This window comes from Sprattus sprattus (genome assembly GCF_963457725.1).
Source record: "Sprattus sprattus genome assembly, chromosome: 19".
NCBI classification, from domain to species: Eukaryota; Metazoa; Chordata; class Actinopteri; order Clupeiformes; family Clupeidae; genus Sprattus; species Sprattus sprattus.
Window position 1 is genome coordinate 26,037,042 of NC_137917.1, and position 21,662 is coordinate 26,058,703.

Below are 21,662 nucleotides of genomic sequence, written 5' to 3' on the forward strand. Positions count from 1 at the left end.
TCTGTTTATGACTGATACCAAAGCTGGGTGGCAGGCTCCACTTATCGCCTATTTTGCAGATCTGTGTTCCCCCAGAATGCCACCAGAAAGATTGCTGGGGCTGTAATTAAAATGGCACGGAGACAAATCTGACGTCGGGGGCTAACAAGCGGGAGACGAGCCTGACGTAGAGGCAGCAAGAGAGACAGAAAGAGAGAGAGAGAGAGAGAGAGAGAGAGAGAGAGGAAGGGAGGGATAAGGAGGTAAAATAGCTATGGCAGCATTCGTAGTGATATATATATTTTTTTAAACGTTAAAAGTGAAAGAGCAAATATTTCAGAATGAAAGATACTTTGATGAGGCGAAAGACGTGCTTGGATTGGTCGGAGGTTTGTGTGGTTGGGGGCTTTTGCGAGTGCTTTAACGGTTTGGAGTGGACTCTAGTTGCTTGTAGGAGGCTAACGGGATACGAGGGGATAGGGATGTTTTTTTGGATGCAGATACACTGCATTTCCGCCTCCGGAGTCGTGCGCTTGATGTACGATTGGTCGAACTAAGGGACACGTGTTCCGTTCGTCTCGTGGCAACCGTACTGTTCAACGAGCGAGTTGGGGGGGAAGGCATGTGACTTCCTTGAGAAAGAGGGAAGAAGGATAAAAAAAGAGAAAATAAGAAGAAACCGCAAGCGCCAATAAGCCGGAAAAATGGAAGACGATAATAAGAAGGCTCCAGAAATGACTTCGGATTTTCCACCAAATCTTCCGAAGCTTTCGACAAATTTGCATTGTTATCACCGATAAGGGCGATGTTTTTACTTGGTCATGCATTTGTGTGAAATATGTAAAATGTAAAGCGAGCTAACGTTTGCCTTAATGACAAGGGATCTTGGTGCCTTTCGCTTTCTCCCCCCCCCCCCACACCCCCCTTTTCTCTCTCGGATCGAGTCTTAGTGTGCTCGCTGCTCCTCGGAATGTCTGATATCTGAATATTAAAAGGGAGTTTCAAGCTCATCTGCAAATGTGATTTGCACATATCACACTTCTGCAGTTGTCAAGCTGCTCCTCCGTCGCCAAGGCTTCTGAGGCGACGCTGGCGCTGTCGTCGGGCAGGGGCAGGGGCTGGGGGGGAGAGGAGAAGACGAAAAAAAAGCACATATGGGGTTGATGCCATTTGATGTATTCCATTCCTGACCCAATTTAAATCCCTGCCAAAACAAGCCTCATATGCATACTGTACATTTGCGAAATTAGAGAGGGGTAAACTCGCCTGGCTTTCCCCCGCAGACAGACAGGTGTAAACAGGCACTGTTGTCAGCATGCCCCCGCCGGTAAATATGGTAATGGCCGGGCCGCGCCGTAGCCGAGCGCGAAATAATTTGGCCATCACTCTGATGCCTTGAGGGTCCCGTGGGAATGGCCTCCAGAAGGAAGGTGCCCATTGACATGCCGTACACGCCAAGATATAATTACGGCTCCCTGTCTTTGTTCCTCGGCAGCTTCCTGCGCCCGCACTAGTAATTTGCTTGTAATACGGAGGCATTCTGTAAAACGCGGCGCTGTGATATTTAGGTTGGAGTATCCTCAGCGGGTTTGGAGTGATACAGTTGTCACATGCAGGGGCTGGTTGTACTTTGCCATTTCAATAGGAACTTGACATTTCTGTTGCTAATATTATTATTATTATTATTATTTTTATTTAGAACTTTTATTTTATTTTATTTTCTAAAGTAACTTATTTTTTATCTGTTTATTTGTTATTTTTTTTTTTTTTGGGGGTAAAAATGTCCAGTGCTGTAGTGAAGGCTGCTTGAGCTGGTGATGGACATCATCTCATTTGGAGGGTGAGGATCAGCAGGTCACAGAGGGTCTCCTCTTTAAGTCGGCGCCCTGTCAAGGCTGGGGACTGGCGGGGTGGATTGTCATCTCTGAAGGAGTCTTTTGACAGAAGCCTCTCTACTATCGGCTCTGAGGAAAGGTCACACTTCCACCTCCTTCATTTTACTGGGGGAACATCCGTCTTCCTTTGGAGAGTGTACCTCTCAGTCTTAGTAACAGTCTCTCACTCTCTCTTTCTCTCTCTTTCTCTCTCTTTCTCTCTCTCTCTCTCTCTTTCTCTCTCTCTCTCTTTCTCTCTCTCTCTCTCTCTTTCTCTTTCTCTTTCTCTCTCTCTCTCTCCCTCTCTCCGGCAAGAGCGACGTCAAGCGCCACAGCTTAGTAAGAGTCTCTCACTCTCTCTTTCGCTCTCTCTCTCTCTTTCTCTCTCTCTTTCTCTCTCTCTCTCTCTCTCTCTCTCTATCCGGCAAGAGCGACGTCAAGCGCCACAGCAGACGTATGCTTTTCACTTGAAGGGTGATTAGAGGCTGCAGAGCTAGTTGTTAAGTAATGAGCTTGACAAGGTGACTGTGCCAGTGCAGGATGTTGTGTTAAATTCTCAGTTTGTTCCCTTACACACACACACACTTACACACACAAACACAAACACACACACACAAACACACACACACACACACACATACACACAAACACACACACACGAACACTTACACACACACACACACTTACACACACACACACACTTACACACACAAACACACACACACGAACACTTACACACACACACACACACACACACACACACACACACACACACAAACACACACACACACACACACATACACACAAACACACACACACGAACACTTACACACACACACACACTTACACACACACACACACTTAACACATACACACACACGAACACTTACACACACACACACACTTACACACACAAACACACACACACGAACACTTACACACACACACACACACACACACACACACAGACACTTACACACACATCCCTGTGTGGGTTCCTTGACTGAGTGCACTCAGTGTTTCTCCTTGGTCGCGGCACATAAAAGCCAGACATACAAACACACTCATACAAAATCAGTGATTGTAATTAGGGTTTGTTCTTGGAATGATGAAATGTGTTCTGCCATGGTGTCAAGAATACTGTGCCCCTCTCCTAACAATCACTATCATCCATAAGCCTTATTATAATCCAGTGTACAATGTTAAATGTTCAGTTTGTCGTACTTATTATAATCTTTGCAATCTTTCAATACGAACAAGTAGTATCATGATCATCAAAAAGCAGACCCAGAACTAACAACTACCACAGCCTGCACCTTTTGCATCAGAAGCCCCCACAAGCAAAGCCAGAAGCTAGCGTCTCGTCTCCTAGGAATAGTCTCTCCTTCTGGCAGTGGAGGACACATAACAAAAACCACCGGATGACGAAACCTGCTTGAAATATTTGACATCAGCCGTCGTCATCCAGCAGGCTTGTTCTGAAGACAGAGGGCACGACGAGGCACGACGAGGCACAGGAGGTATCCTGTTTGGTGTGGCTGAGGCGTTAACCCTCCGATGAGACACATCAAACACACACAGATCGCAGGATGATACCCAGGGTCAGACAGGAGGGAGGTTGGGATCGCTAGAGGCCGGCCTGTCAGCGGTGATGGCCCGCGATGGTGCACTGTGGCTGGGGAGCTGAAGGTTCTCTTCCCCCCCCCCTCCCCTGCCAAGTCTGCATTCTAATCTCCTAACTCTAAGCTCCACATGACCAGATCAAGAATTAAGGGAGTGCAAAAAAAAAAGAAAATCAGTCTCTCTCTGGCTCACTCGCTCTCTCTCTCTCTCTCTCTCTCTCTCTCTCTCTCTCTCTCTCTCGCTTTCTCTCTTTCTCTGTTTTAAAGGACAGCACTTTGAATGTCATTTGACAATTTCCTTTTAATTAGAACTAATTTACAGAAAGATGCCCACCAGCTAATCTTTACAGGATAATTAACTTCTATTTTCTTTACTTTTAATTAAAAAGTGGAAAAGATTTAGCTGATCCATAAAGAATTGTTCTTTTGAATTGTTCATCAGACTTCACACTTCTTTTTGGCATGGGTAATATTTAGATCCTATCTGCCATGGCAGTCTCCTTCCAGTTTGAGCAGTGAGCGTTTTTATCTGGAGTATTAAGAAGTGGAACTATCAATAGTGGGAATAGGAACCAGAGGCAAATTAGAATAGAATTAATGAGAAATGTATTGCTAAAGAAACTCCCCTCCCTTTTAATGTTGAAATGAAATTGGCATCTCAGATATATCCATTTCATGGAATTTTCCTTGATGGGGGCAAAAATATTGTTTTATCTGCACTACATGATAAACTAATCGTTTTCTCCGAAGGCTCTCCGTTTATCTTTGAAATGATATATCCTTGACTGAGAGCGCACTGGAGTCCCAGTCTGACTCCAAGAGGGTTGAAAAGTAGAAGAAGGAAATAGAAGGCACACAAGTTAGCAGTTAGCAGGCACGGTTCAGCGTGTTATTCTCATGAAGTCACTTGAGTTTGTTTAGGTCTATTGTCTACTTTGCTCTTTGTGATACAATAGATCCAATTTTCAGATTGACTTGCAGATTATGTAAGGGATAACGGCCGACGAGCTGTCCAGTTCTACGAAGTTAATGGACGCTGCGGGGCAAAGAACACCACGACGCAGAGCGGAGTGGTGTTGGTCCGCAGAAGTCCATTAACTTCGTAGAACTGGACAGCTCGGAGGCCGTTATCCCGCTTATCTCCCGTTTACAACATCCAAAAATGTTTTTATTATTATTATTATTATTTAGAATTTCCTTTATCTTTAGGAAATTTAATATGCATAATAACCTGATGAATTCTTGATTTGAAGCCTAGTGCTCCCGTTAGAGAAAGTAGTGCGTTTTTTGAAGAAAAAAAAACCGTTACGTTGGTTGTCAATGGTAACCATTCATGAGCATTGATATGGAACGGCGATTTAACGTTTCTACTGGGACTACGTCCAAGGTGTCCGGTTATACGAACTTAATGTACACCCCATTAGCCAATCAGAAAACAGTATTTCGTTCCAGAGGGAGATAAATAGATGTTTATCCTCATATCTGATTGATCCCCAATGGAAGCTAAATGGCAGAACTGCAATGACCACGTCAAGACAAAGATGGTCAAGTGCCCATACCTGCTAGTTATCCCCCACAGTTCTGAAACCATCACCCCACTGAGCCTGTAGCATCTTGCCTGTGTTCATAGTGGTACTGTCAATACAAGTGAAAGAGAAAGAAAGAATGTGAAGCCAAATGAAAGAGCATAAAAAGAAACACTAGTTAGGCTGTCGAACAGGAGCGAGCTGGCGCTACGCATGAGGACATTTGGTCATTCAGTCTGTCCGTTTTTATTCAGTAATCTGTTTGGGCCACTTTGGACACATTTCAGGACGTTGAAAACAGTCCCTGTAGCCCTCCCCCCCCCCCCCCCCCCCCCCACACACACACACACACACAACACACAGAAAAAAGGAAAAACGACAGAGAGAGAGAGAAAAAAGAAAAACAAATCTGGAAGCACACACATGAGAGGGGGGAAGGCTAATAAAGAGTTCGCACCTGAGCTTCAGACAGCGTGTCTCCCTTTTATTGGTGTCTAACATTTGGAGGACGACCCTGGGCCTCTAATAGAGCGTGCGAGGCTGCCAGTTGGGTGTACCTCTGCGTGCGGAGAGCAAAGCGAGGCGCGGCCCTGCCCGCCGCACACACACACACACACACACACACACACACACACACACACACACACGGAGACACTGGCATCTGCCGTCGCCCAAAGGCACGCTTTAGAGGGGCCTCCAGCATTTTAATGGGCCGCAGTCAAAATGCCAGTGCGTTTCTCATGCCATTCCAATTCCAATTCACTGGATAAAGAAAATAGGAGCGAGCCGTTTCCCTTTAATATCCTCATGAATGTAGCATTGGGTGGGGGGGGGGGGGGAGAAAAAAATCAAAAAACAAAATAAAGTAAAAAGGAACTGCAGGCCAACAAAGCTTTAACTCCCCAAACTCTACTTTTTTTTTCTCTTCTTCTTCTTTGCAGTTTTGTGTGGATGTCCACGCTGAAGTTCACACGGCTTGCCAGGCCAGAGACTTTTGATGGACTTGGCTTCTGTGGGCGATTTTATTTAATCATGGAATCATGGAACTTTAGATTTTTACTGAAACACATTCAGCAGAAATGACCTAATTAGGCTGTGAAACAGACTTTTTTTTTCTCCCTCTGCCCTAAATCGCGCCACCATCGCTTGTGACATTTAGTGGAGGGAAAAAGAAAAACTGTTTGTTTGATTTGTCCGTACCGATCGCTCTCCTAAAGAAAATCCGCCGCCTCACTTTTCCTCTTTGTACTGTCGGCATTCCATTGTCACTTCCAATGTAGATGTAAACAGAAGATACTTTCGGATAGAATTAACAACAGCTCCTTTGTGTACTTTTTTTCGCTCCGACCTCCTCGACTCCTTTTACTTGTTTACCTCAGCGGGCGTCAGGGTCATGTAAACCCCAATCCGGGTGGGCGATGTCATCCGTTGGCATGGCAATGGGGCTGCTGTGTCATCAGAGCTGGAGACGACCCGTTGCTTTCCAAAGGGGTGTGTCCCGTCATCCTCGGATTACCTCCCCCCCCCCATCCCCCCCCCAATCCCTTTTTCTCTCTGTCGCTCTCTCTTTCTTTTTTCCCCTGTGGCAATTTAATGTGTGGGTCTCGGTGCAGAGTTCCCGTAACAGTTTGTTGACTGTTGATTGTAAGTGCCCAACTTTAGGAACGCAGCCATTTCTAATCACCAGAATTACATTGCTTAGCAACCGGAAAATCAAGTTAAACAATAGCACTGCTTATTCCCGGTCACAGACAGCGGTGCTGAGAACACATCAATCTTAGGCTGATGCTGTTCCACCCTGGCTCCCAAATACAAACACACCCACCCACTCACACACACACACACACACACACACACACACACACACATGAACAGACACACACATGCAAACCAAATAGACTGAGCCATGTCAGATACCACAGATGGCAATTTACTCTGGACTAGCATTGCAGCATTAGCCTCACATTGAGTTTGATCATAAAGTGTGCTTATGACCTTCTTTCCTCCCTGTGAATCACATGAAAGAATGAGTTCTACGATGACTTATCCCACGAGGGATCCTGTAACCCATTAAGCCAATAAGAATCACCTAAATGCTTTCTATTTTATTACGGCGATGAAGGATTAAATTACAGACTGGAGCCTTGTAACATATACACTGGGCCGGTTCCTAAGCTGTCGGAGGACCTCAGGATCCCCGAGGTCATTAGAACCAATGTGTGCGCATCACGAGAACATATTGGCCCCCGATCTACCCCTCCTCCACCCCTCCGCTGCTGCTTTATCATCCACTTCAGCTGGGGCGAGTGGGAGAAAGACATGCAGTGTGTGAATGTGTGTGTGTGTGTGTGTGAACATTCACACACACACACACACACACATTAACACACAGAAAGACACGCAGTGTGACCCTCTTTACCGTCCATTCACGCTCACATGGAGACGGGGCTGTCCTGCAATCAAGGGCGAACTAGTTTCCAGGACCGCTCTGCATTCAAGGTTCTTTAGTTTCTAGTCAAGAGGAAAACAGTCTTCCAGCTCCCTTTGGTTTGTTTTCAGTAGATGTTGTGAGTTTGTGTGTGTGTGTGTGTGTGTGTGTGTGTGTGTGTGTGTGTGTGTGTGTGTGTGTGTGTGTGTGTTTGTGTGTGTGTGTGTGTGTGTGTGTGTTGTTTGTATGTGTGTGAGTGTGTGTGTGTTTGTGTGTGTGTGTGTGTGGTGTGTCAATGTGTAGGTGTGTGTGTGTGTGTGTGTGTGTGTTTATCTGTATGTGTGTGAAAAGTTCAAAACCACACTGGTATCTGCAGTGGCACAAAGGGGCTTGTGGCTGGCCCTGGGTTTGGCAGGGCCTGGGCGGAGTGTCCCCATAGGCCCCACACACACATTCACACACACCTACACACACCACACACACACACACATTATGCATCCAGGCTCAGGCTCTCTCAGGTGCTGTGTGTGTTTTATCCTCGGGCCAAGCTTGGTCCCTTTGTCAATGGTAGAGCTTGGGGAAAACAAAAGTACACAACACCTTAAAATACCTTGTGTAGGTGGGTGTAAAATATATATATATATATATTCGCCCCCCCTGCTTCTAGAGATCTGCTGCTTTGTTCTGTCCGATTCAATTACCTCCACTCTAATTAGAGGCCCTAGAAAAGGCCCAGTTTGTGATCCTGACATCGCACTGTGGAACCTGCTGATTACACACACACACACACACACACACACACACACACACACACACACACACACACACACACACACACACAGTCCCTAACACTGTGGAGTCCGCTGATAACATGTGCTATCGCCATCAGAGGCCCGAACACAACGCCCTCCAAAGCAGACCAGGCACAGCAGAGCAACTACAAATTAAGGGTCAATCATTTTAGCTTTTAGATTTTAGCATTTAGCCATTCAGTCTCTTTCTCACTCCGGTTGAGGAAATGTGATAAGCAATATCAGTAGATGCTGGTCGATGAATGAATCTAGATGTACTGTGGTGAGACACGCTGAGAGCTGTGTGAACATAGGTAACCTAGGTAACCTCGCTGTGTTTAGAGAAAGACCATGGAGTTCAACCGTATCCCTCAGGCTGGTCAGTTCAAACACGACACTACAGAGAACTACTGAGGTTTTGTGTTCAGAGCATAAGTAGCTGTTAATGCCTATTCCCTCACTCTTCCTAAGCTCACATTTGAACTCAGCAGATGTTGTGTGTTTAAAAAAAGGCCAGAATGTGTTTTCGTTTGTACTATAGCAAGCTCTTAACAAAGGTCGTAACATGTTAAGTGAAAATACTTGGCAACTTTGCACAAGTGAATAAGTGAACTTTAGAGAGAGCTGTGGAGCAGGGCTTTGTGTCCATTCTACACCCCCCACCACCCCTCCTCCAACCTCACCCTCAGATCAGCTCCTGTGGAATCATGCTGGTGCTTTCGGACCCTGAATGTGACAGGGTTTTAAACAGTACACAACTAAATATAGCAGGGGGGAAGGCCACTATCAGAAAATGAGCCAAGAGTGTGGTGCTAGTCGTTTAGAAAGTCATTATTCTTATCATTTGCTGTCTGTGAAATTATTTCAGGTCTCTGTCCATGCAATGAATACTGTATAATAAGCTAAACATGTGGCGAGGGTTCGAAGTTTGGTAGTCAGTGCAGGTTTGGCAAAGTAGCCCTATGTGGGGAAAAAATTGCTCCCCTGAATTTTGAATATATGATAGAGGTGTACATTATATGTATCTGTGACTGTATCTGTTCATCCAACAAAATGATCTGTCTCTGGATCTGTATTTGGATAGAAGACAGGACGTGTGTGTAATTCGTTTGCCAGACAGCTAACATTAGTTATGAAGGTCGCTAATGTTGTCACATAGTGCTTTTTTCTTTCTGGATTTAACTCCTAATTTATTGATCTGTAGACAAGCAAGTTATATTTTTTTATATTCCAACTCGTTCAACCTTTACCAATGAAATCTTTCATAAATCGAAAGATTCTGATTTGCATTGGAAATATAAACTTTTTACAGTACAAATGTATAGAAAATATCCTTCAGTTAAAGGGAATAATCCTAAATTCAAATGATGCTGCATTCACATTTCTTGATGAGTTAACCTTGTTGCAGTTCGCTAGGGGAATATACTACTTTACAACAGTAGAGTCCATTGCTAGCTTCACAAATCCCTTGTTGCTGTCGCTTGAACTTGTTGCTGTGCAAGTTTCCCTGAGTGATAGCAGGGAACGGTCAGCTCTTAGCCCTTGCACCTGCTGTCCGTTGACTCTGTGGGGGCGACTACAGAGTATACATAGCGACCACTTTTCGATAATGTGTAGAAAATGAAACGACTTGTTTGTGAAATCAAAGTCAATCATGTCCATCTTGGAGCTGACTTTTTTGTTGAATAATAACGAGGAACTAACGAGAGGTAGAAATAATATCTTTTTGCATTTCATTATTTGTGCGTTCCGGAATATTATATTTGGATTCAGGTACATCCCTAATCTATAATCACCTCTGATTTAGTTCATCTTTTTAAGAAGTTCAACCATATCACAACTAAGTTTGTCTAACAAAACTGTTTATTTGAATTGAATGGAGCAGAAGTCTGTAATGTGGGCAGATTTACTTTTAGCTACTGCCAAGATAAACCTGGGCATTTCATATGGATTTTGTGGAGTCATTGTTATGTTTCCACGGTCCTATAATCCCCATATTTATTCCTATGTTCCGAGGGTCTTAAGTTTCCCAGTTCTTCATACTGTATGTGCTCTTGAGGTACCTACGTTCCCCGGTTCTACATATGTGCTCCCTAAAGGTCCTATGTTCCCTGGTTATACATAGGTGCTTTCTAAAGGTCCTATGTTCCCTGGTTATACATAGGTGCTTTCTAAAGGTCCTATGCTCCCTGGTTATACATAGGTGCTTTCTAAAGGTCCTATGTTCCCTGGTTATACATAGGTGCTTTCTAAAGGTCCTATGTTCCCTGGTTATACATAGGTGCTTTCTAAAGGTCCTATGTTCCCTGGTTATACATAGGTGCTTTCTAAAGGTCCTATGTTCCCTGGTTATACATAGGTGCTTTCTAAAGGTCCTATGTTCCCTGGGTCCTTTGTTTCCTATGTCCCCCAGCTCTACATAGCATATACTGGGAACCTGAAAAAGATGTTTGTCAGCTCTGTATTCACTGCATATGACATGGGCTATTGGGTTGATAAAGCTGTTTTGACGTCTTGTTGTATTAAAAATAAATAGCTAATATTTAGGAAATACTTCAATTTGAAATGGGTAAAACTTGACCCAAACACAATAGGAGGGTTAACGGGGGAACACATGGCCGTTGGAACATACAGATACGCTCTGGTATTTGTAGTAGCACATTCAGGAGATGAGAATGGTGTCACTGTATGCCTGCTCTCTGTAAATACAAGTGGTTTTCATTGCTCTGTTCGACCCAATTTGCTTCCGTGCTTCTTATCTCCCCTGCAGATCTGTCTCTGAATGTCAAGATACTTCACGCCTCACTGTCCTCCGCAGTGATCGCGCAGAAAGCGTCCGATAAGATCACAAATATCTGGAGAAAAAAAACCCTGTCTCCTAATTTAAAGTGTCACTTGCTCCCCTTCTTACTGAGTCTATTAGAGATCCTCGCGTGCTAATTCTTTTCATGTACAGTGCTCTCGTGGATGCGGCTCCGCGCTACAAAGGGCTAATATATGAGCTCAATGAAAAGAGTGCTGCTGTTCGCCCTGAGCAGGGGGGTCTTTTATGAGGCGCCATGCGTGGAGGATAGCGAACAGGAGCGCACGCATGCCTGATCTTTTTTTTAAAGGGAGAATGATTTCATTATTTGGTTAAGGGCCTTGCTTCTGCGTTCCAAAAGAGTGGTGTTCTCGAGGTGTGGAGAGCGTTCCAATAGAGTGGTGTTCTCGAGGTGTGGAGAGCGTTCCAATAGAGTGGTGTTCTCGAGGTGTGGAGAGCGTTCCAATAGAGTGGTGTTCTCGAGGTGTGGAGAGCGTTCCAATAGAGTGGGGTTCTCGAGGTGTGGAGAGCGTTCCAATAGAGTGGGGTTGTCGAGGTGTGGAGTGCGTTGTGCGTTCCAATAGAGTGGGGTTGTCGAGGTGTGGAGTGCATTGTGCGTTCCAATAGATTGGGGTTGTCGAGGTGTGGAGTGCGTTGTGCGTTCCAATAGAGTCGGGTTGTCGAGGTGTTGAGAGCGTTCCAATAGAATGGGGTTCTCCAGGAGTGGAGAGGATATCTGAGAATGAAGGCCATCTTGGACCACTTGAGCTCCTCCTCATCTCAGTTCATGTGTGACAGATAGAGACAGGCCACTGAGAATAGGAGAAGAAAGCCAGTCCCATTATCATATCCTAGTAGCTTCAGACAACAGGTCAGGCAGTGTTACTGCTGAGTACAGTGGAGAATCATTAGACGTATTTACATGGAGCACTCCACACACAATCATTCTGTGGCCCAGTTCTTTGGGAAAAACCCAACATTTTTCTCTCTTTCTTTTCATTTTGCTATTCTGGTAAGAATTTAGTAATTGTGCTCATGGAGCAGACATGCGTTTATTTAAGAAATGTTTAAATGGCACGTGTGGTTTTTTTTTTTACCTGCTGTAATACAATTCAGGTAGCAGTAATTCCATCAATGCCCTTCACTGTGCAAAAAAGTGGTAATATGCAAATCGACTAGCATAAGAGATGTACTACAGCTACAAGCAAAACTGGGAAATCATTTAGATTTAAAGAAATAATATTGCACAGGGGGGGGGGGGGGGGAATTAATCACACGAAAAAAATGTCTCCTTTAAGATTGCACTGGTGTATTACCTGGAGGCATAGAATGTAAATGGAAAATCAACATTGTACCCTGTGATAAGGAGAACAAATTAATAAAAGTATTTTCTCTCCACCTCCCTGTGCTGGCGTGAGTGTGAAAAGTCATGAGGCATTCAAAGAGGAACTTTTCCTTCTCTGCCCCCCCCCCCCCCCCCCCCCACACACACACACACACACGCACACATGCCCCCCCCAGAACGGACTTGTTTAGCTGCTGAAACACACACACACACACACGGAGAAGAGCAACTTGGCTTGGAGTCAGGCTAGCAGAAATCCCACTCACACACAAAGAGCTGTTTTTTCTCCTCTCTCTATCAAGGTGGAGCAGGGTAGATCCCTAGGAGCTATTTTACAATAGATAGAAAAACGATTCAATTGAATAAGCAGACTTCGGCGATTCCACTGAGCTTTGAATATGCAAAAGTGAGACCTGCTTCTTTAACACCTTTGTCTAACACTACGTAAAGAAGTGTATCAGGAGTGATGCACACATGCTGTACTCAAAGACTATTTTTGTTTAAGACACTGTGTTCATGCTGGTGCAGTAATGTGTGTGTGTGTGTGTGTGTGTGTGTGTGTGTGTGTGTGTGTGTGTGTGTGTGTGTGTGTGTGTGTGTGGACGTGCTTGTGCCCTGTTCCCTCAGTATATGTGCACTTTCGTATGCTGTGTTGTTTCCGTGCATGTGTCTTTGTGTGTATATGTGCGCCTGTGTGTGTGTGCGCGTTTGTAAAAGCTTTTTAAGGGAGGCAGAGATCATTCGTGACAGCTCACTTCCTGTCCTCTGTCTCTTGTTGCTCGGTGAGACCTGATTGCTGAGTCATACTCAGTGAACTGTGACTCAGATACTTCTAGGAAGGCCAGGTCTGCACGCTCACCGCTAAGAGACACCCTCACAGCCCTCGAAGCCCCAACCTGCTGTAATCCCTCGCTAACCCCCCCTGTACCCTGGGCCGCGCATTGTCCTAACCTTTACATTCAGTTATCTAGTAGATACTCTTTGTTTCAGTGTGACTCACAGCAATCTGACGGCATCATGCCATTTAACCCACATATGGCCCATACAAATCAGCGGAACTTTTGGAACATTCTGAAGAGCAGTATAATAACTAGCCTATTTTTAAAGGATTTTTGAATGGAGGCTAATTTTAAATACGTCTTTAACAAATCTCACGTACCCCCTGGACTACCTACACGTACCCCCAGGGGTACGCGTTCCCCCGGTTGAGATCCACTGATCTAGCAGATGCTCTTTGTTTCAGCGTGACTCGCGGCAGGTTGACGGCATCATGTCATTTCACGAGTATTTCCTGCGTCGTCTGAATTTAACCTTTGACCTCGGCTCAGCTTGCTGCAGGCTCTGCTGGTTAAAGCATAAGAGCTTCAAAAGGTCAACGACAAACACTGTATTCAAATGGCTCTCCGAGTCACGCATGCGATTGTATGATTCTTTCTTCTTCTCCTCACCGCTCTGGTCTGTCCGTCTCGCTCACGCGCAGGTCGTCTGGACGATGGCCTGGAGGAGGAAGAGGAGGAGTGTGTGTCAGAGGAGAGCGAGCTGATGGCCAAAGAGGAGTTCTCGGCGGAGGAGGGTTTCAGCGCCGACTTTGAGCCGGAGAACCTGAGCTGCGAGGGCATGGACTACTTCTGCAACAAAGGTACCCTTCCTCCTCTTCACCCTTCGTCCTCTTCCTGCATCATCATCTTCCTCCTCTTCCTACATCATCATCTTCCTCCTCTGCTCACACCCATCTTCCTCACTTTACATTTAGTCATTTAGCTTACGCTTTTATCCAAAGCGACTTACAAGGATGTACACACATTTTACACTGGCGCACTGCACATCAGGAGCAATCAGGGGTTCAGTGTCTTGCTCAAGAACGCTTCGACAGGGAATCGAACTAGCAACCTTCTGATTACTAAACGACTTCTCTACCTCCTGTACCACCGTCGCCCCGCTCTCTTCACACATCCTCATCATCCTCACGTGAATCCCCTTAAGAGAGTCACACCCTCTTTAATGTACACTAGGTAGATGCATGGTAGGTATGTCACCCATTGGTTTTCATGCAGCTTAATTCGTCCACAATTAACTTATTTTGGCACCCTCAAATTTTCAGGTAAGCGATGAATTCATTCACACACACTGACAGAAGCTATTAACCAAATCAAAAATGAACAATGCACTTTCAATTGTGTTAATGATTTACAACGCACCCAGCTACGAGCCCAGAGCGGCTATTGATGAGCTTTTGAGCTTGTTTTGAACCACGGGCACCAAGTGGTTTGGCACACACACACACACACACACACACACACACACACACACACACACACACACACACACACACACACACACGGTTTGGCAGTGACTGTAATGGTGTGGGATTTCCTCCAGCACCTCTCCTGCCCAGGTTTCAAAGCATTCTGTTTGATATCTGATTCCCGCAATGTACCTAAGAGCAGGAGTTTGATCTAGAAGATGGCAGCCGGGGTGCAGTGTGTGTGTGTGTGTGTGTGTGTGTGTGTGTGTGTGTGTGTGTGTGTGTGTGTGTGTGTGTGTGTGTGTGTGTGTAACAATGTACCTAAGAGCAGGAGTTTGATCTAGAAGATGGCAGCCACGGTGCAGTGTGTGTGTGTGTGTGTGTGTGTGTGTGTGTGTGTGTGTGTGTGTGTGTGTGTGTGTGTGTGTGTGTTTGTTTGTGTGTGTGTGTGTGTGTGTGTGTGTGTAACAATGTACCTTAGAGCAGGAGTTTGATCTAGAAGATGGCAGCCACGGTGCAGTGTGTGTGTGTGTGTGTGTGTGTGTGTGTGTGTGTGTGTGTGTGTGTGTGTGTGTGTGTGTGTGTGTAACAATGTACCTAAGAGCAGGAGTTTGATCTAGAAGATGGCAGCAGGGGTGTTGGCGGCTGCACTGTCTAATTTCAGCCAGGTGGTACCAGAAAGGTTGCTTGTGAGTGTGTGTGTGTGTGTGTGTGGGTCTGTTTGTGTTTATGTGTATATTTGTGTGTATATGTGTGTGTGTGTGCGTGTGTTTGAGTTTGTTGTGTGTATGTGCAAGAAGGTTTGTCAGGAAGAAGAGGATTTAGAGCATAGCATAGAGCAAACTCAGTTTGATTATCTTTTTGCCCCTTTTTACAATTATTTCTGAGTTTAATTTATATCACCTCTGCTCTCAAACTGTCTAATCAATCTCTCTCTCTCTCTCTCTCTCTCTCTCTCTCTCTCTCTCTCTCTCTCTCTCGCTCTCTCTCTCTCTCTCTCTCACACACACACACACACACACACACACACACACACACACACACACACACACCTTCACCAGGCTCAAAGGGCCCAGCAGGACCTCACCCTGTAGTCTGCCTATGCTACTTATCTGACTCATTAATATAGGGCCTACTGTATGTTTTCACCAGTGGCCTACAAAAGGAGCATTCCAGATTAAGAGCGTGTGTGTTGTACTTACGCGTGTACGGGAGCGTGCCTTGAGGGAGCTGGCTTTCAGAGAGAGACCTTGAAAGAAATCATTTATGTTGTACGGCAACTATGCATCGCAATAGTCATTTTCCTTTTGTTCTTCGAGAAAGTACATGAAAGGCACATGGCATCAGAACATGAATATTGATGGGACTTGGCTCATAATTGGATAATTGTGATGCCGTACCCTTTGCAAAGCCCTGTTTTTTTTTTATTGAAATGTTGAAATGCTCTCAGAGGAATACAGTTTTTTTGTACATCCCCTGCACATGTTCATAAACGCAATTTTTGTCGAGAAACAAATTGTACATAACATGTGTCACTCGTTTCAAGTAATGGACTGTCAGGGCCAACAGTCAACAGGTTTAGTCTTCACATGTCATATTCCTAAAGGACCAACGTGTTATATGTACGGCTGTACTAAATCATACAATGACCATGATATGTCATCAGAGATTAAGGAAGCATGCTAAACTGAAATACTGGCTTTTCCAACAACAATGCTATAGCCAGTATATTTTAAATTGTCTGTTCTGAAGCGGAATGTCTGATTTTGTTCTAAACTGAAATACTGGCTTTTCCAACATCAATGCTATAGCCAGTATATTTTAAAATGTCTGTTCCGGAGCGGAATGTCTGATTTTGTTCTGGCCTGTACGACTGCCCATTTCTCCTGTACCATTTCGACAGCTAAATAAGAACACGAACACATAAACTGATCAAAAAAGCTTCAGCATCCTTCTTAGAAGGCATGCATGACCTGAGGCAAGTAAATATTGGAGATGCATTTGAGGGATGGAGACAGCTATATGCCCAGCAGGATTGAAAGGCAGATTGACTCATTTTCTCCTGAATAGGTGAGCATTGAGCTTCAGCTAAGGTTAGCTAACCTTAACTGACATATCACGGCTACTAGTAGGGATGGACATTTTAAGTAATTTCAACTTCATACCTGTGGAACATGTGCAGCTTGGTTATCAAGGCAGCTAGTATTTGAGACAGACGGCCAGTGAAGAGATCCCAACTGGAGCTGGCTAACGCGGCCATGCTAACACATGCTAATGTACTGCTATCATTCACATCAGAGGAGCTACTCTTTCCTACTTCGAGAACATCCAGCGTGACAGAAATATATTGTAGGAAAGAAACGGCAAGTTTGACTCTAAATTGACTCAATTTATGAACGCGATTACTCTACACGTTGAACAATATTCATCATCACCAAACAGCTTATTTCAAGGCAAACCAGACCCGTTTCCGTAAGGCACAACATGCTTGCACGTCTTGTCTTGTGTGTGTATGTGGTGGTGGCTCATGGATTTCAATCACTGACCTCACAGATTTCAGTAATGTTCACTTGACAGGTCTGCAGGGCCTGCACTCTCTCCTCTCCTTCTCCTCCTCCTCCTCCTCCTCCTCCTCCTCCTGTCTTTAGCTCATCCTCTCCACCCTCTGCCTCTCATAGTGCCTTCACTTGACACTGGTGAGGGCACTCACTTCATATCTGAGATATGCATCAGGCTGTAACAAAGAGGAACAGTGGAGCTCTACTCCGAAATAGATGTGAAATGATTTATATGTTATCTGTTAAATTGAGCAATATGAAATCATTATCAGGGCCTGGAAAGAAGTAAGGCGAGACAACGCTCTCCAATATTCTGAAATTGGAATGCAGTACCGATTTTAAATGCCTGGTTTTCAGGCTACATATCGCTCCTTTAGGTCTGTGGAGTAGCCATCACTTTAGACTGGAGGCAGGGAGAAGTCTGAATCACCAGTGATTATCCTAGATGTTTTTCCAAACTTATTTAAATAGATATTTGTACGCTTTTTTGATGAAACGAACATGTGTGACTGTTAGACCACACCTGCACCTGGTCATTTTCATGCTTGATCCTAAATGAATAGGCTGTATACTCACTTACAAAGACTAGCTAGTTGTTACTGTATTTCTGCTTGATACCATTAAGAGGCAAGGAAGGGAAGTACATTTAACATAGGCTGAAGGTAGCAGCAAGTTGTAGACTTAAAGTCATAAAGGTGATAAATAGTTAAACAAAACACCCTTGAAAACTAAATAATCTGATAAACTAAAACTGTCCAACAAGCCACATCTTCCCATATATTTTCCCAAGTCTACTTACATATTCACAGTGATAATGCAGTGACCAGCATCAAAATACAAAGCCAGCAACTGTAGGTTTACCAAAACAGTATCCTTTAGAGTTTGAGTGAAGTTCCTGCATTGTAATATACAGAACATCTCATTAATGTGTTCTAAAAACTGACTCCAGACGAAACGTGTGAAGATTCAGTGCAATGCGTGTTTCAATAGGAGAGATTAATTATAATTCCGAGGAGCATGTGGTGTTTTTTAAAATCATTCCTCTACTAATGAACTCTGACATCTGATGATGTATATTCCAACAGAAGAGGCTGAGGGTACAATGGGGTCGATTAACTGTAGCACACACACAGTTCTTTAAGTACACAAGCACTAGCAGTTGTGCAAAGTAGTTGGAAAGTTCCTCAAATCCCTCCGCTGATATTTCTATTGTCTTCTCTAACACCAAGCCGGAGGAAATCTTCCCATAAGAGCGTCCTATATTTCTGATGCCTCTGCACAAACCGAGAGCAGTGATTTCCCCAAAGTTCCGACTGTTTCATTTCCTCGATACTTAAGTCATCTTCCTTTTATTGTCACTAAATACACAAGCTGTTTTCGTAAGATTTTTTTTCTTTAGACTTCCGCTATCTGCGCTAATTCTCAGCTAAGTCTCACGTTCACATCAGAGCAGTGCTTTGGCCAAGCTCCCTTTCTCTCTCTCTCTCTCTCTCTCCCTCTTTCTCGCCATGAAAAGTTTTGAGCAACCATCAGGTGTAGCCATTTTCCCCCTTGATCTGCTCTTCAATTAGATCTCTTTAAAACTAATTTAACCAAACGTCTGAGTGGCTTAAATTTACCCCACTTAGTGCAGAAATGTGGGCGAATTAAAATGCAGCACAATCCCGCCCAGGCATTAAAGACGGTTTATGCCGTGTTATTCCTGTGCTATAGGAAGAGAAAGAGAAAGAGAAGGAGATGGAGAGAGAGAGAGAGGGCCCACTTCATTAAGTAAACCCTCTCAAATGTGATGGCACAGCGGTGTAATTAGCCCGGCGCGGAGTCAGACGTCGGGCTCTAAAGGCAGCCACTCATCCTCAGGCTCCTTTATCTGCCGGGCTTTGGTGGCGGAGAATAAGGTCTGGCGTGTAAAGGAGGGCTTGTGGGCAAGCAGTCGTCCTGCTCGGCTCGGCGCTCTTAGCTTTAGCCCCTTGTATCTACGTCGTCACTCTCCGAAAAAGGGCTTGTCAGGGGGGGAAACCTAAAACCTCCATTAAAAGTTTCAGCCCATAATAGGTATTAAAAAGCTGTCGCTACACAATAGGAGGAGCGCCCATTTTCATTAACATACGGAGCGCTTATTAACTTTGATCAGAGCGCGCTGGAGTAGGAAAGCGGCTTAAAGGCACAAAGGTCACCAAGTTGAATGCCACCAAAGTCCTCCACCGCTCGCCTCGCCCTTGCCAGCTGGAACAAGGGAGGCTCCGTCGATAGCTGTTGCACCTTGAATCTGGGGGCTCAACCCTCTTGTCACCCTCAGTCCATCCTCGCAGAAGCCTGCTCAGTACTGTCCATACTCACAGAACCCCTCTCAGTACTGTCCATACTCACAGAACCCCCTTAGTACTGTCCATACTCACAGAACCCCCTCAGCACTGTCCATACTCACAGAACCCCCTCAGTACTGTTTGGCCTGCGCTTGAAGCGCTTCTGTTTTGTGCCATTGGCCAAACAATACAAGCAGCACTTAAGGTTCCTGTTGCACCTCTTTCTTCCTTTACGTGTCCATTCAGTTATAAATTTCACAGAAAGCTTCTTGTGGTACAGGAAGGATATATGTTTTTATCGCTCGCTGGTACATCAACCAGTGCTCCAGGAATTGCCAGCACTGTGCTCCAGATTTTCTGTCGGAGACTCCCATTAATCGCCACGTCAATCTATGCAGTTCACCACCCATCACCGTTCTGCCGCGACAATGGCAGATTGCGCCACATTCCTTTTATTGAGACGCCACAGCACGCTTATGGATGTTCCACTGTGAAATGAAACGCTGCCACATTCAACAATCTGGATTGAAAGGGGAAAAGACTCTTTCAGGGGAACGCCGCGGAGGACGTATCTTTTCCGCTTCATTCCTATTCTCTGCGGCCTGTCCGCAATCTGCCGCAGTGGCAGCGGTAGCGTTCCACTGAGTGGCCACCCTTAAACTATTTGGAGAGTGTTTCGGCTTCAGTGGCGGCGGCGGCGCGCCGCACTCATGTACCATGAAATGATTGAGGGGGCTCTCCTCCGCAGCTTCACACGTAATGGTGTTGAAACAACATACACCGGTGTGAAATGAAGTCCCTGGCCGCTGGTTTGAGGAAACGTGTGAATAAATATGAAACGGGCAACGAGAAACGGGGTTGGGGGAGGGAGGGGGGGGGGGGGGGGGGGGGGGCATTTGGATGGGATTGTTGAGCGCTTGATGAGACTCCTGTATGATTGCTACGGACTCAAAAAAAAAAAGAAAAAGCAACCAAGATGACTGGAAAAACAGGCTCTCCAGCACTACTAAGACGACCTTGACTTCTCCTTGGCGATTAAAGAAGGCTTCCTCAAACAACTTTCGCAGTGGTCAATTTCACGTTTATGGAGCTGTGCCTGCTTGTGAACGGCATGGCAGCGCACGAGGCCCATGTCCTGATTTATGTGCCATTGTCACACAGAGAGCTATAATTGCACGAGTGCTGCCATTTTTATTTACAGAGCACCATCGTTTTTTTTTTACACAGAAATTGTGAAATTTCACCTTGCTTTCATTTTCTTTCGTTTTTTTGTTACTTGGACTTGGTCTTGTTGCCAGAGAAACGTATAGCAGGTGTCCCTATGAACAGACCTTTAGTCGCCCTAAGAGTTCAAACAACGTGGAGATTATGTTTTAGGCCGTGTGGAAATAAAAGCGACTGTTAAGAAAAACATCTAAAAAGTATTGTTCTGTCAAAGAGCCAGTTCAGACGTGTATTCATGTGGATTACTCATTCTGAACGGTGACCCATGGCACCGAAGCAGCAACACAAGGCTGATCAACCACGCTCCGTCATTTACTATGACGACCAGAGCCTCAATGCAGCCCTGGTTTCTGGTTTATTTCACTGGTTCATCTAAATGCTCACATTATGATGCAGGTCCAGTTTGAGCCCCCAGTTGAGCTTATCACATCTGAATGGGACTTTGAATAGCTATGAGTCAGTTTAGTTAATGCCAAGGCGCACTGACCCGCCACGTGACCGCTCGCGACCGCTCGAATGAAATGGAATCATTTGAATCAAAGTGGCTTCGGTGAAACGCCAGAGCCATAAACACAGAGCGGCCCCGAGTTAATTATGCTCCCCCTTCTGTATGCCATTTGCAGGTAATCGGAAATCCTCTGCGAAACGGGCGGCGGGGGGAATATCTCCGCAATAATTTTTCCGTCGATCAGAGAAAGGGAATTGGGAGAGATGCCAACGTTTGAATGCCCGAAAAAAAAAGCCGGAGAAAAAGCAGTGGGAATATGGAAAAATGCTAATTTGCCGGGGAAGGTTTGATAAGATGAATCGAGACATCCCTTTAGCCGTTCTTATTTGACTCAGCAGAGGAAATGAATCATTAATGTTTGTTAAGTATGACAATCTAGCCGGGCCAGATCTACATGCCCCCCCCCCCCTCTCCCCCCGACCCTCTCCCCTCCTGACTGACTGAATCGCAGAG

General features: G+C 45.1%; 1 protein-coding gene across 1 annotated transcript in view; it reads left to right on the forward strand.

Annotated features, from left to right (window-relative positions):
* The window catches only part of zfpm2a (zinc finger protein, FOG family member 2a), a gene marked incomplete at both ends in the record, with an annotated part of 161,821 nt that overhangs the window by 36,229 nt on the left and 103,930 nt on the right, over positions 1 to 21,662 (forward strand). Inside the window, 1 exon segment of the mRNA XM_080857287.1 lies at positions 13,849 to 14,007. Coding sequence (XP_080713413.1) covers positions 13,849 to 14,007 — 159 coding nt within the window.